Raw genomic sequence first — 13,668 nt, forward strand, 5'->3', positions numbered from 1 at the left:
CAAATAGATTTTATGTTGCACATCAGCTCTGAAAAACAATGAGTTCTGAATCCGGTGCCTTCTGAAGCTGTGCTCTGCTCCCTGGGAGACAGCACCAAAAACAGTAACGCTGGTCACAGAGGGAGAAAAGAGAATAATGTTACCTGCATCATGTACCTGCTGCTCCTGGGCTACTACACTTCAAAGAATCTCAAGGAATAAACAGCAACAAAATCACTTACCGCTTCAACCGAGTTACATTCTCGTCTCGTTTCTAAATAACGTAGTGCTCGTTTTTCTTCTTCTTTTAATTTAGCATCTGCCTGTCCAGAAGCAAAATAGCAGTCATTTTAAGAATATCAAGAAAACAGCTCAAATTATCACATATACTAAGTTCTGACTTACATATTTCATATAATTCTGTACACCATTTTGTTGTAAATATGAGGGTGCCTGTGTTCTATAAAATCTCTCTGTTGAATCCAAGTATGCCTTCTCAAAATTGTCCCTATAAATTTGAAGCTTATCCTCTGGATTAGAACAAAGGTTAACTGAAAAACAGAAAATAAAATTTACTCTAATTATGATTCAAATCAGTACTTTGAGTACAATAGATAAAATAACATATACTGAGAAGTCATTATGCTCAAGGAATTGTGACGATGCTCAAGAGAACATAAAGCCATATAAGATAAAATCTGTCTCCATAAGAAACTTAAAAAGATAATAGAACAAAACAGTAAAGTGACAAAAAGCACAGATAACATAAACTATTTTATTTCTGAATAGGAAAGAGACTAACTTCTAACTGGATGATCAAGAAACCATTCACAGAAAAGATGGGATCTGAATTGAGTCTTAAAGAACAAACCAGGATTTACACCGATTAGTAAAGTAAGTAAATATTCAGAAGCAGAAAAACACAACATCAAATTGAAGCACAATGACTAGGTTGTCTGTCTGGACTGTAAGGTTAATAGGAGATAAGGCAGAATGGTAATTAGGAATGGTTATGGAGAACCTCAGCTCTCTGGCTAAGTAACCTGAATTTAGCATTGCATACCATTAAATGGGCAAGAAAAATACCAATCATATAATACTTAAAAAAATAATCTTGTGAACAGTAAATGACTTAAATAATAGCAGTAAGATCACTATAAGAAGACTTTCTGAGAAGTCTAGAAGTAGAACTAAAAGAAGTCTAAACTGGGGGGAGTTGAAATAGAAAAGAATAAATGTCAAGGACAAGGCCAATGAAAATCCAGACTCGATACCTAAAGAAATACAAGGGCAATGCAGAAAGCAAGTGAAAGATAGCTAAAGTTTCATTCTTACTGACAACTATTTCGCGCCAGGCATTCTATGTTCAATAAAGATACAGGGTCAAGAACACGGAAGTATTAGGATAGGGAAGCACAGGTGCTATGAAGCACCTAACCTCGTCCGGGAACTAGGAAAGGCCTCCAGGAGGAAACAGGACAAGGATGAGTTGGAAGATTAAAAGGAAGGGAAGAGTATTCTAGTCAGAGGAAGCAGCACATCTGCCTGAATGAACAAACGAGAACATCACTGTCAGACACTGAAAAGTTTGGAGAGGAATGAACACCCGGAATTAATTTATGTCCTAAAAACATAAGTACAAAAACCAGTCACCTTTTATAAGCTATAGATTCAAATCTACATTTCTCTAATTTAGATCACAAAAAGATTTACTAGCCAAGAAATGAGCGAGATGGAGAAAATAAATATTAACCACACGAATATGAATTTTTATAGGTTTCATTTAAGGAGACTACCTTCTGTGTACTCTTAAAAGCACGTGGCACTAAAAGTACATGTGACAACATGTTAGTGAACATAGCTTTGATAGTACTACTCTATAATTTTCTTAGAATTTCCATGAAAAGGAAATTTGATCATAAAAGTTCAGAACATACCATAGGATTCTCTTACTCCAATGACAAGCTGAGAATCAAAAGCTTCTCCTAATCTCTCAGCATGTACCAGCTTCATTGCACTATCTTGAAGTCGGTTTTTTATATTTGAAAATATTGACTCATTCCATGTATCAAGCATGAGCTAGGAAAAAAGAACAACATATGCAATCATTTCAGTCAATAATATACCAAGTGCCACATATAAACACACAAAATTTTAAGTACAAACACTTGAAAAGGAAATAAAATTCTTAGACCCACATTCACTTGAGTATTGTAGGAAAGCGGCACATTTAAATCTGGTTAATAATAGGTGGGAAATAACAGTAAAGAGTCAAACATAACTGGATTTGAATTCCAGCTCTGTTACTTATTTACCTGCTTTCTCATCTGTAAAACAGTGAAAATAATAGTACAAATTTCAAATGGCTGTTGTAAAAATTAAGTATGGTAATACAGGAGGGAGGGTATAGCTCAGTGGTAGAGTGCACACCTAGCATGCACAAGGTCTCGGGTTCAATTCCCAGTACCTCTGTTTAAAAAAATGAACAAATAAAGAAACCTAAAATTATCTCCCCCCATTAAAAAATAATATGGTCATACATGGAAAATGTTACTTCCCCTACAGTTTCAAGGCTGAATTTCAGAAATACTGATATGTGTTTGGCATGCTCAGATGCGTGTCTGTATGAACATACGATAAATGTGAAAAGGACCAATTGAAAATATGTTTGACACTGAATTTAAAAAGAATATACAAATCCACCTTACAGATGTTCTGTTTAAATGATGGAAGTGGCATACACAAGTCCATGAGTATGCTGTCAGCATTAGCACAAATTTTACAGCTGGGAAGGGCCGACAAAGTCCCGGCCACTACTGAAGGCCTGAGTTGGTTGCTAGAACCATCACAGCAACTAGTTAGTTGTTGCAAGTTCATATGTCATTTTTTTACTTTTCAAATCTGTGGCTCCATTTGATTCTCACAAGCTGAAATACATACATGTATATGACAGATATATACATATGGTGAACGAGGACAGCAAGGCAAGGCCACTGACTGCAAGGCTGAAAGGGAAATCTGGGACTCTTCCATTTCAGAGCTGAGTTCTCTCCATCAATTCACGAGCTGTTATTGGGTACAGAGCTTTTAACTAGAAACTGTGCACAATATGACAATAAGCACAGTACATACTGAGTTTGTAGTAAGTAGAATCACGTAAAAACTTACAAAGGTGACAGCAGTTTAGCCACAATTAAGCACAAAAATACCAGAAGGTAACCTAATAAAGGAATGACTTTTTTGAACAGAAAAAAATAATTTAATTTACAAAGTAAAAGTACAAAGTAAGAATAAGGAAATAAAATACTAAAAACTAGGAAAAGGAACAGGGTGGGTATAGCTCAATGACACAGCACATGCTTAGCTTGCACAAGCATTCATGAGGTCCTGGGTTCAATCCCCAATACCTCTATTTAAAAAATTAAAATTAAATTCAAAAATTTAAAAATAAACCTTAAGAAAAAACTATGAAAAGGAGAAAGTCAGAAGAAAAAGAAAAGGAGGTGATGTATGAAGACACAGATCCACAGCTTCAGACCAGATGAAAGATGAAAGAACTGAAGCTAAAAATGGACGAAAGAAAATTAATATTATTCAATAAAATTCAGCAAGAGCTGAAAAGGATTTTACATGTGAAATAGAAAAACACACTTCAGTGTAAATTACTTCTGAAAGTCTTCAATTCACCCTATTTCTGAAGAATATTAGAGAAAAATGGGGAAACTGACTTACCTTTCGAACAATACTGTCTTCTACGTTTGATTTTTTATTGCTGCCCTGTTTACCCATTAAAGTGATCTCTAGTTGACAAAAAGGCTTCGGTAAAATATCACACTGCGTAAAGAATTTTCGCCATTCAACAATATAAGCTTTTAGCAAAGCTGTATCATCTTGATGGCTCAGTACTCGCTGAAAAAAAGAATCGTATCAATTTAAAATAAATGCAGGTGCTTTAAAAAAAGTAACAGAATACATTCATGCCATAAATTTAAAACACTTTATTTACTGTATAATCTATTATATCCAAAAGAAATCAAAACACAGGTATCTATCCAAGAGAAATTAAAACATTTTCACACAGACTTGTTGCAACGAACATTTCACAGTATATACACGGCGACTCCTGTTGTACACCTGAAACTGAAAAAAATGTTACTATGTCAATTATACTTCAGTTTAAAAAAATCCTATATCCTTTAGCTATTACCTTCTTATCCTCTCCACTTTCTGGCTCCCCCTCCCCATCAAACCCTAAGTAACCACCAATCTATTTTTTGTGTCTATATATTTGCCTATTCTGAGCTCTCAAATGAAAGGAATTACACAATATGCAGACTTTTATGACTGACATCGTTCACATGGCAATAGTGTTTTCAGGGCTCGTCCAAGTTGTAGCATACATCAGTACTTTATTCCTTTTTATTGCTAAATACTATTTTCTGGATATACCACATTTGGTTATCTGTTCACTGATGAACATTTGGGTTGTTTCTACCTTTTGGCTATCATGAACAATGCTGCTATAAATACCTATGTACAAAAACAAACATTCCAAAAAAAATTGTGCACACTCACCAGAAAAAAAGAGGGGATTCAAATAAAATCAGAAATGAAAGAAGAGACATTACAACTGATACCACAGATACACAAAAGGATCATTAAGAGACTACTGCAAACAATTAAACACCAACAAATTTGACAACACATAAGAAATGGATAAACTCCTAGAAACATACAATCTACCAGGGCTGAACAGCGAAGAAAAAGAAAATTTGAACAGACCAATTACTGGTAAGTTATCGAGACTGAATTTGTAACAAAAAAATTCCCCCCAAAAATGCAAGTCCAGGATCAGATGGCTTCACTGGTGAGTTTTACAAACATTTAAAGAAGAATACCAATCCTTCTCAAACTCCTCCAAAAAAACAGAAGAGGAGGGAACACTTCCAAACTCATCTTATATGGCTAGCATTACCCTGATACCAAAATCAGACAAAGACGCCACAAGAAAAGAAAATCACAAGCCAGTATCTCTGATGAATGTAGCTGCAAAAATCCTGAACAAAATTCTACAAGCCAAATTCTACAGCACATTAAAGGATCGTTACACCATGATCAAGTGGGATTTACTTCAGGGATGCAAGGATGGGTCAACATTCACAAATTAATCAATGTGATACATCACAGTAACAAAATGAATGAAAATTATATGATCATCTCAATAGATGCAGAAAAAGCATTTGACAAAACACAACATCCATTTATGATAAAAAGTCTGAACAAAGTGAATACAGGGGGAATGTACCTCAACATAGCCAAGGTCATATATGACACGCCCACAACTAACATCATATTCAGTGGTGAAAGCTGGAAGTTTTTCTTCTAAGATCAAGAACAAGACAAGGATGCCTACTCTCACAACTCCTATTCAACACAATACCAGAAGTCTTGTCCAGAGCAATTAGGCAGGAAAAAGAAACAAAAGACACCCAAATTGGAAAGGAAAAACAAAACCATCACTATTTGCAGATGATATAATATTACATATAGAAAACACAAAAGACGCCACCAAAAAATAATAAATTAAGTAAAGTTGCAGGATAGAAAATCATTATACAAAAATCTGTTCAGTTTCTACATTCTAATAACAAACTATCAAAAAGAGAAATTAGGGGAAAAAGTCCTGTTTAAAATTGCATCAAAAAGAATAAAATACCTAAGAATAAATTTAACTAAGGAGGTGAAAGACCTACACTGAAACAATGATGCAAGAAACTGAGCGAGACACAAATAAGTGAAAAGATATTCATGCTCATAGATTGGAAGAATTAATATTGTTAAAAGGTCCATACTACCCAAAGTAGGATGGATTCAGTACAACCTCTATCAAAATTTCAGTTAACATTTTCCACAGAAATGGAACCAAGAATCCTAAAATTTGTGTGGAACCACAAAAGACCCCGAATAGCCAAAGCAGTCTTGAGAACTAAGAACAAAGCTGGATGCATCAAGCTCCCTGATTACAAACTATATTACAAACCTAGTAATCAAAACAGTATGGTACTGGCACAGAAACAGAATATTGATAAATGGAACAAAATACAAAGTCCAGAAATAAACCCACACATATCTGGCCAATTCGTTTATGACAGAGCACTCAAAACCACAAGAATATATCACCTCACCCCTGTTAAAATGGCTTATTATCAAAAAGACAATAAATAACGAGTATTGATGAGGATGCTGAGAAGAGGAAACCCTTGGGCACTGTTGGTAGGATGCAAACTGGTGCAGCCACTATGGAAAACAGCATGGGGATTTCTCAAAAAAAATAAAAATAGAACTACCATATTTTCCAGCAATTCCACTTCTGGGTATCTATCCAAAACAAACAACACTAATTCAAAAAGATATATGTGCCCCCATATGCACTTCAGCATTATCTACAACAGCCAAGACATGGAAACAACCTAATGTCCATCAATGGATGAACTGATAAAGAAAATGTGGTACACAGACACAACAGAATATCATTCAGCCATAAAAGAGAATAAAATCTTGCCATTTGTGACACCATGGATGGATTGCGAGAGCATTATGTTTAGTGAAGTAAGTCAGACAAAGACAAGTATCTTATGATTTCACTTATATGCAGAATCAAAAACAAAGCAAAAAACAAAACAAAAACAAAAACCCCAAAACAAAAAAAAAAACAACCCCAAGCTCATAGGTACTGAGAATAGATTAGTGGTTGCCAGGCAGGAGACTGGGGAGGAGCAGGGCAAACTGGGTGAGATGGGTCAAAAGGTACAAACTCCAAGTTTATAAAAATAAATTAGTCACAGGGATGTAATGTATAGCATAGTGACTGCAGTTAATAATACTGTAGTACATATTTGAAAGCTTCTGAGAAAGTAAATCTTAAAAGTTCTCATATGGTAACAAATGTGAACTAGACTTATGGTGGTGATCATTTTGCAATATATACAAATATCGAATCATTATGTTGTACACCTGAAACTAGTATACTGTTAGGTGTCAATTATACCCAAAACAAAAGTTGTTCACAAATGTTCATAGTAGCATTATTCAAAATAAACAGAAAGTAGTAACAACCCAATGTCCATCAATGACAAATTCGTTAACAAAATACAGCATATCCATACGATGGAATATTATTCAGCCATAAAAAAGGAATGAACTACTGCTAAATGCTACAACATAAATGAACCTTGGAAACATTATGACAAGTGAAAGAAGCCAGTCATAAAAGGCCATATATTGTATGATTCCATTTATAGGAAAAATATAGAATAAACAAATCCAGATGGACAGAAAGCAGGTAAGTGTTTGCTAAGGTGGGAAGGAGTGGGGAGGAGGGGTGGTCATTGGGAGGTAACTACTAAATAGGTACAGAGTTTCTATTTGGGCTATGAAAATGTTCTAGAATTAGTGGGTGATGATTGTACAATTTTGTGAATATACTAAAACACACTTTTTAAAAGGTAAATTTTCTGGTATGCAAATTACATCTTTTTTTTTAACCTAATCTATTTTTCCACTGCTGGACTTAAGGCTGGTCCTCTGACTACCTCTGACCAACAGAATGCAGCAGATGAGACATGTGAGACTTCTGAGCCAAGACCTGAAGAGGTCTGCAAGATCCCACTACCACCTCAAAGCCTGGCTTCCTTGAGCATGAGAAACCACGTGAGGGGGAAAAACCCCAGAAGCAAGCCAGCACCAAACATGAGGAACATGAAAAAAAGCTCTCGTAGACCATTCCGTCCCTGCACAGCCACCACCTTACTGCCACGTTAATAAGTTCAGATGAAATCAGTGAGTCTAGCCCAAACTGCTAAGCCACAGAACTACGTGCAAATAAAGTTATGTTAACCTTAAAAAGGAAAGAAAACATCAGTATTAATAACTTTCTAAACATTACACATTTACTTATACTTTCCTTTTTTGTCATTTTATATAATGCTGTAATAAACATTTTAATGCATACTGCCTGCCCTCTTTAGGAGATGTGGTCCTTCCTAACAAGGTAATTTCAATTAGTTTAATAACTGACTAGTAAAATAATTCACAAAGCTTGATTTTCTCAACAGTTTTTAAATGTTTTAAGTTACACACTCACGTCTGGCACTGCCAGTTCTGCAATCTAACTGCTCTAACTTAGTGGCACTAAATCCCATCCTCAAGTTCTTGCAGAGGTCTACATTCCAAACCTCCCCCTGGACTGTGGTACAATGAAACCCTTAAGACATTCTGTTTTCTAGTGTGAAGTATATTTCTAAATATCTGTTAACAATATCTAAGATGATTCTTTATGAGCCCATTTCCAGAAATTGAACGGTAATGCTCTATCAGTTTGAAATAACGTAATTTATCTTCACCAGAAATCATGAATGGATAAGCTGATATGCTTTCCAATGCAAGCAGAAACTGTTTTCCTAAATCAGTTCTAGAAAAATACATTTTGATTAAATTGCGATAGTGAAACATTAATTTTTCTAAGCAAACCTGACAATAATTATCTTCATTGAAAGATAGTCCTATAAAACTCTAATTTTTAAAAATATCATTGATCAAGATGGCAGAATTAATGGTGTGATCAGTAAAATATTTCATTTCATAATATACAACATGATATCATTCTTATTTCATCATGGTAGTGACTACTAGCAGAATTAAATATATACCAATCATATATTCAATTAAGTCATATATAGAAAAAATTCATTTTTAATATCCAACTGCTAACACTTTAATATTTGATAAGATTTCTAACAGACTTTTAGTGTTAGAACATTAGAACATTAGTGTTGTACAATTCTAGCTCTCCAGTTTTCAAACTTCGTTTTATAGAAAAGAAAGTAATCTCATGTCCTTAGGTGGTAAAGGATACATCAGTGGTGTCACAGTTGATTTGAAACAATACTTTACCTCTGCATTAATTTTTCCTAAAAGACAAAGGTTTTAACAAAGATAAAACAAAACTAGCTCTTGCATAATTGACCTAATGCCTAAATGAGCTTTGTCTTCATTTCAATATTAAATGTGTATACATATCATCAACTCAAAGAGTGCTGAATTTCAGCTCAGTAGCAGCAATGCAAGGGACAGGTGAAGGATTACAGTTGGAGAAGCAGCTGGAATTAAAGAAAATGACTGTCAGCTTGAGAAGAGGTATTAACTGTGAGGAAAAAACAGATTTACGTGGACTGAAATGTGGCCAAAACTAACGGTGGTGGGGATTTCTAAAGAATGTACAAAAACCGGAATTCTTTATAGCATCTTTTAATTGAGGATAATAATATATTCTTTTGAAAGAAATGTCACTGAGGAGAGGGAAAACAAATAACAATCATCTCATTAAAGAATCTATTTAGCAAGTGTATCAAAAGTCAATGCGGTATTTTAAAATTACTTCAGGAAGTCCTACGTTTAAAATCAGAAAATATATTCTCTGAGCAAAGTCTTAAAAACAAACAATGTACAGATGCAACACTTACTGCCTGTGCTTGCTTAATAAACTCAAGAATATCTTCTTTTAAAGCCTGATGAATTTTTGCTGGGCCTTTATCATCCCAGAGACAGACTGCGTGTACATCCCTGTGAAAACAAAGCAGGTGAGCAAACATCAACACTGGAACAAGGACAAAGGCAAAACTCACACCGAGCTCCCACGGGCCACGTGAGGCCAGGATGAGAGTGCTGGCGTCCACACGTACAAGCCCAGCGTTCTCTGTAAGCTGCCTCACACACATTTGTTTCTGTTTATTTTGTCTTTGTTTTCCTTAAATTGTTGCAGCTTACTGATTAAATTTTTAATTATAGAAACATCTCCCAATCAGACTCCCAAAGTTAACTACTATTAATATCTTCTTGGGCAAAGACAAGCAAAAATCCTTTAATATATAAACAATGTGTATTCTTTTTTAAAAAAATGAATAATTTACATCCCACTACAGCAAAACTCCTAGTTTCCTCCATATAATTGATCACATTTACACATCAGTTACCACTGTGTCTCCTTTATTTACCATAAACAGAAATATATTTAATATTAATACATGGTCACAGAGTTCATTTTCTAATTACTTCATTGTAGAGCAGGGAAACATAACAAAATGATAGTCTTATACTGGGGATTCTTTTTTTCAAAAAATGTTCCCCAGTGACTCATTCAGTACTTTCTAGAGCCCCTACCATAAAAAAAAAAATTAAAAATAAAATTAGAAAACATCTCTAGAATTGTAACATAACACTGGTCAGATTTTTTTATATTCAGATTCTTAGGCACATAATTATAACCCAAAGTTCTGCCTGAATATTAATTTGAATTTGCTCTTGTCATCTGTTAAATTCAGCTTAATAGTCGTATCTGGCCCAGTGCCTAAGATGTAGTAAGCACACAAATATTTGTTACATAACAACATAATAGGTAACATCTGACTGCTTACACTACACGCCAGATACTATTCTAAACTGTTTTAACTCGCCAAACCTTCACAGAAACCCTGAAGTAGTACTATTTCTACCGTCATTTTACAGTTGGGGAAACTGAGGCAAAGAAAGGCTAAGTAACATTCCCAAGATTATATAGCTAGCCTGTGATGAACCCAGGCAGTCAGGCTCCAGAGCCCACATTAAACCATTTCCCTTAACTTACTCTTGCACCCCTCCCACCCTTTCAACTGTAGCCAAAGTGATCTTCATAAAACCCAAATTACGTCTTATTTTTCTGTACTGAAAATCTTCCAATGGTTTCCCACTGCTCTTTGACTAAAGTACAAAATGGTTAAGTGACCCCGTAACAGCTCTGCAATCTTACCTCACGGCTAAAGGAATGCAGAGTCTAAAAGAAGAAACTGATACAAAAATAGATTGATTATATTTCAATATGTTTACAATTACTAAGTATATAAACACAAGATAGCTTAGGAACAAACGGAGAAGGTGCGGGTAGAAGTGAGAGGTCGAGTTAAAAAGGGAGGACTCCCTTGAAGAGCTGATTCCAAAGCTTCTCTCAAAGAACAAGCAGGATTTTTCCAGGCAAAGGTGTAAGAAAGTGGGGAAGGATATTTTATGAAGTCACAGTATGAATAAATAATTGTAGATCACTATGGTGTTTTTTGCAGTGAACTATTAACAAATCAGTGTGGCATCGTGTTAAGTGGGAAATGATAAGCAAGAAACTGAACAAACTAACACTTTTTTTTTTAACCCCTACATCCAATTATAGTCCTACAGTATCCATCAGCTAAATGTCTCTCCAACTTGGACATTTCCATCCATCACCAGCAACAGTCAAAATCATGACCATCTCTTACTTGGTTTACTATAACACAAACTAGCATGTATTGACTGCTTACTATGTGCCAAACGCCTTTCACATACTGAGTCATGCATTACTTTAGGTCTTTGGAAAAGAACATGGGATCAGACATGCAAGAGATTTACTAAAGGTGATGCCTGTGAGAGCAAATGGGAAGTGAGGTACAGGAAGCTGGGCAAGAGATAAGCCCACAACGCTGGTCTGGTTCCTGTAGGGAAGAGAAGGAAGAAGGTCGGGTAGCAACAGTCCTAAGATGGCAGTGCAGTTCTAAGAAAGTTTGGTAAAGCTGTTGGAGAGTTTTGGAGGGAAAATCACCAATCAGAGAAGTCCCATGCCCAAATCAGGAGTCCCTGCCGACTCAAACCACTGTGAGGAACAGTCAGAAGGGCTCAAACATGAGGAGCCTCATAAGGCAAGAGGGAAAGGTGGGGAGCTGGGTACCCAAGAAAGAGTCAAACTTGTGATCGACACATCTTCTCCAGCTCCCTTTCCGCAACGTCCAGATGCTCCCATGTGCCGTTACATCAGGGAAGAATGTCCTCAATGTACTCTTTCTTATTCAAAATACAATACGTTTCACCACCACACAACAGACCCTGTCAAGTCTCCTGGTCGATTTTCATACACATTTTGAGGAATACATTATAACAAACTTGAGGAATGTATTCTGACAATACTCTCAAAACCCTCTATGTTCCTCCCTCTAATCCTACTCTTTTCCAACCCTTCTCAGACGAAACCAAGCCTGAATGTCTTTTTTTTCCCCCAAGTTCTACAACATACTATAAGGGTTTCTGAATGTTATAGAAATTATATAAATAATTTTAAAAATTATTTAAATGTAGGTAGTGGGATTGAATCTAGGACCTTGAGTGTGCTAAGCATGTGCTTTAACCACTGAGCTATACCTACTGCCTCCATTTTTTCACTCAACATGTTTCTGGTGTTTATCCATATACATGCATGTAGTTCTGGTTCACGTACTTTATGTTATAGCAAACGGCACTTCAACATAAAAGGGAAGGAGTAATGGGTGAGCAATAAATATCTGAAATTAAGTATGAATGAAGAGGAACACACTCTCTTGGAATATATAACCAAAGTGATTTTAAAAGGGACATGCTGTAGGGGAAATTCTTTTTAAATACTTCACTATATTACAAAAATCAAGGAGTTGGGAAGTAGGAGAATGATGAAGTAAAAACTCTTCAAAGGTTTCAAGGGGACAGACATAAGGGATCAGCGACAAAGTAAGGGGTAAGAAGTATCCCAAAGGTTTCAACTTCCTTAGGTTAGTAAGGAAGCAAAAGAAATAGTGTGACCTTGGTGCAAAAAATAGGTATTTTGCTTTTGATTAATAGTAACACCATACACTTCTGATTGAGCGTGAAAAACAGTAAAGTAACCACTAATGGAAGTGAACTTTCAGATTAACAAAAATAAGGAAAAGGCAAAATGAGGAAACAATAGTATTTAATGAGTGACAAATTACAGAAGCAATAAAAAGAATATCAGTTATAATATTAAATTGAACTAAATAATTTATCCCATTAGAAGAAAATACGCTTTTCAAAAGGAGAGATATTGTGATTCCACTTACATGAGGTATTGAGAAAAGGCAAATTCATAGGAACAGAAAGTAGAATGAAGGCTCCCAGCTGCTGGCAGGAGGGGCACTGGGAGTTAATTGTTTAGTGGGTAAAGATCTTCTGCTTGGGATGATAAAGTCATTGTGAAAATGGACAGTGTTAATGTTTGCACAACATTATGAATGTATTCAATGCCACAGAATCATATACTTTAAAAAGTGGCTAAAACAGTAAATTTTACATAATGTATACTTTACCAAAAAATTTTAATGCCAAAAAAAAAAAAGTGTGTCTTAAGAGATACAAGGCAGGTATAAACTAAAAAAAAAGCAGGGTGGCAACATTTGTATCATCCAAAGAAGAATTTAAACTTAAAAGGACTAAAGAGAGGAAACATCGTTTAAAGATAAAAAGCATTATTTATTAAGATGTGTCCATTTATTTATACCAAAAAATATACATCTCAAAATATAAAACAAAAAGAATCAGAAATGTAAAAACTGGATACAAATATACTGTAATACTTTAAAACATCCTTGTATCAGGAAGCACTCAGCGGAAAACATTAGCGTCAATCAACAATGGCCTAATCAGGTTCTTTTTCTTATGTAACAAGAAGTCTGGAGAAAGGCACTGGCTGAGGTCTGCTCAGAGACTCACCAGGATCTTTCTTCACTCTGTCATTTTAGCATGTTAGTCTGTGGCTGGTCAAAGGGGAAAGGGAGGAGAGTGTCACTTAGTTCAATTCATCTG

At 35.3% G+C, this 13,668-nt stretch overlaps 1 protein-coding gene across 2 annotated transcripts in view; it reads right to left on the reverse strand.

Annotated features, from left to right (window-relative positions):
* The window catches only part of CUL5 (cullin 5), an 85,186-nt gene that overhangs the window by 39,495 nt on the left and 32,023 nt on the right, over positions 1-13,668 (reverse strand). For both annotated transcript variants that reach the window (XM_031674851.2, XM_072953911.1), the window contains exons 3-7: positions 9,501-9,600; positions 3,712-3,888; positions 1,917-2,058; positions 385-530; positions 222-302 (exon numbers count right to left, since the gene is read on the reverse strand). In XM_031674851.2, the coding sequence (XP_031530711.1) occupies positions 222-302; positions 385-530; positions 1,917-2,058; positions 3,712-3,888; positions 9,501-9,600 (646 nt within the window). The remainder of the gene's footprint in view (positions 1-221; positions 303-384; positions 531-1,916; positions 2,059-3,711; positions 3,889-9,500; positions 9,601-13,668) is intronic.

The sequence above is a fragment of the Vicugna pacos genome, chromosome 33, assembly GCF_048564905.1.
Source record: "Vicugna pacos chromosome 33, VicPac4, whole genome shotgun sequence".
Classification (NCBI taxonomy): domain Eukaryota; kingdom Metazoa; phylum Chordata; class Mammalia; order Artiodactyla; family Camelidae; genus Vicugna; species Vicugna pacos.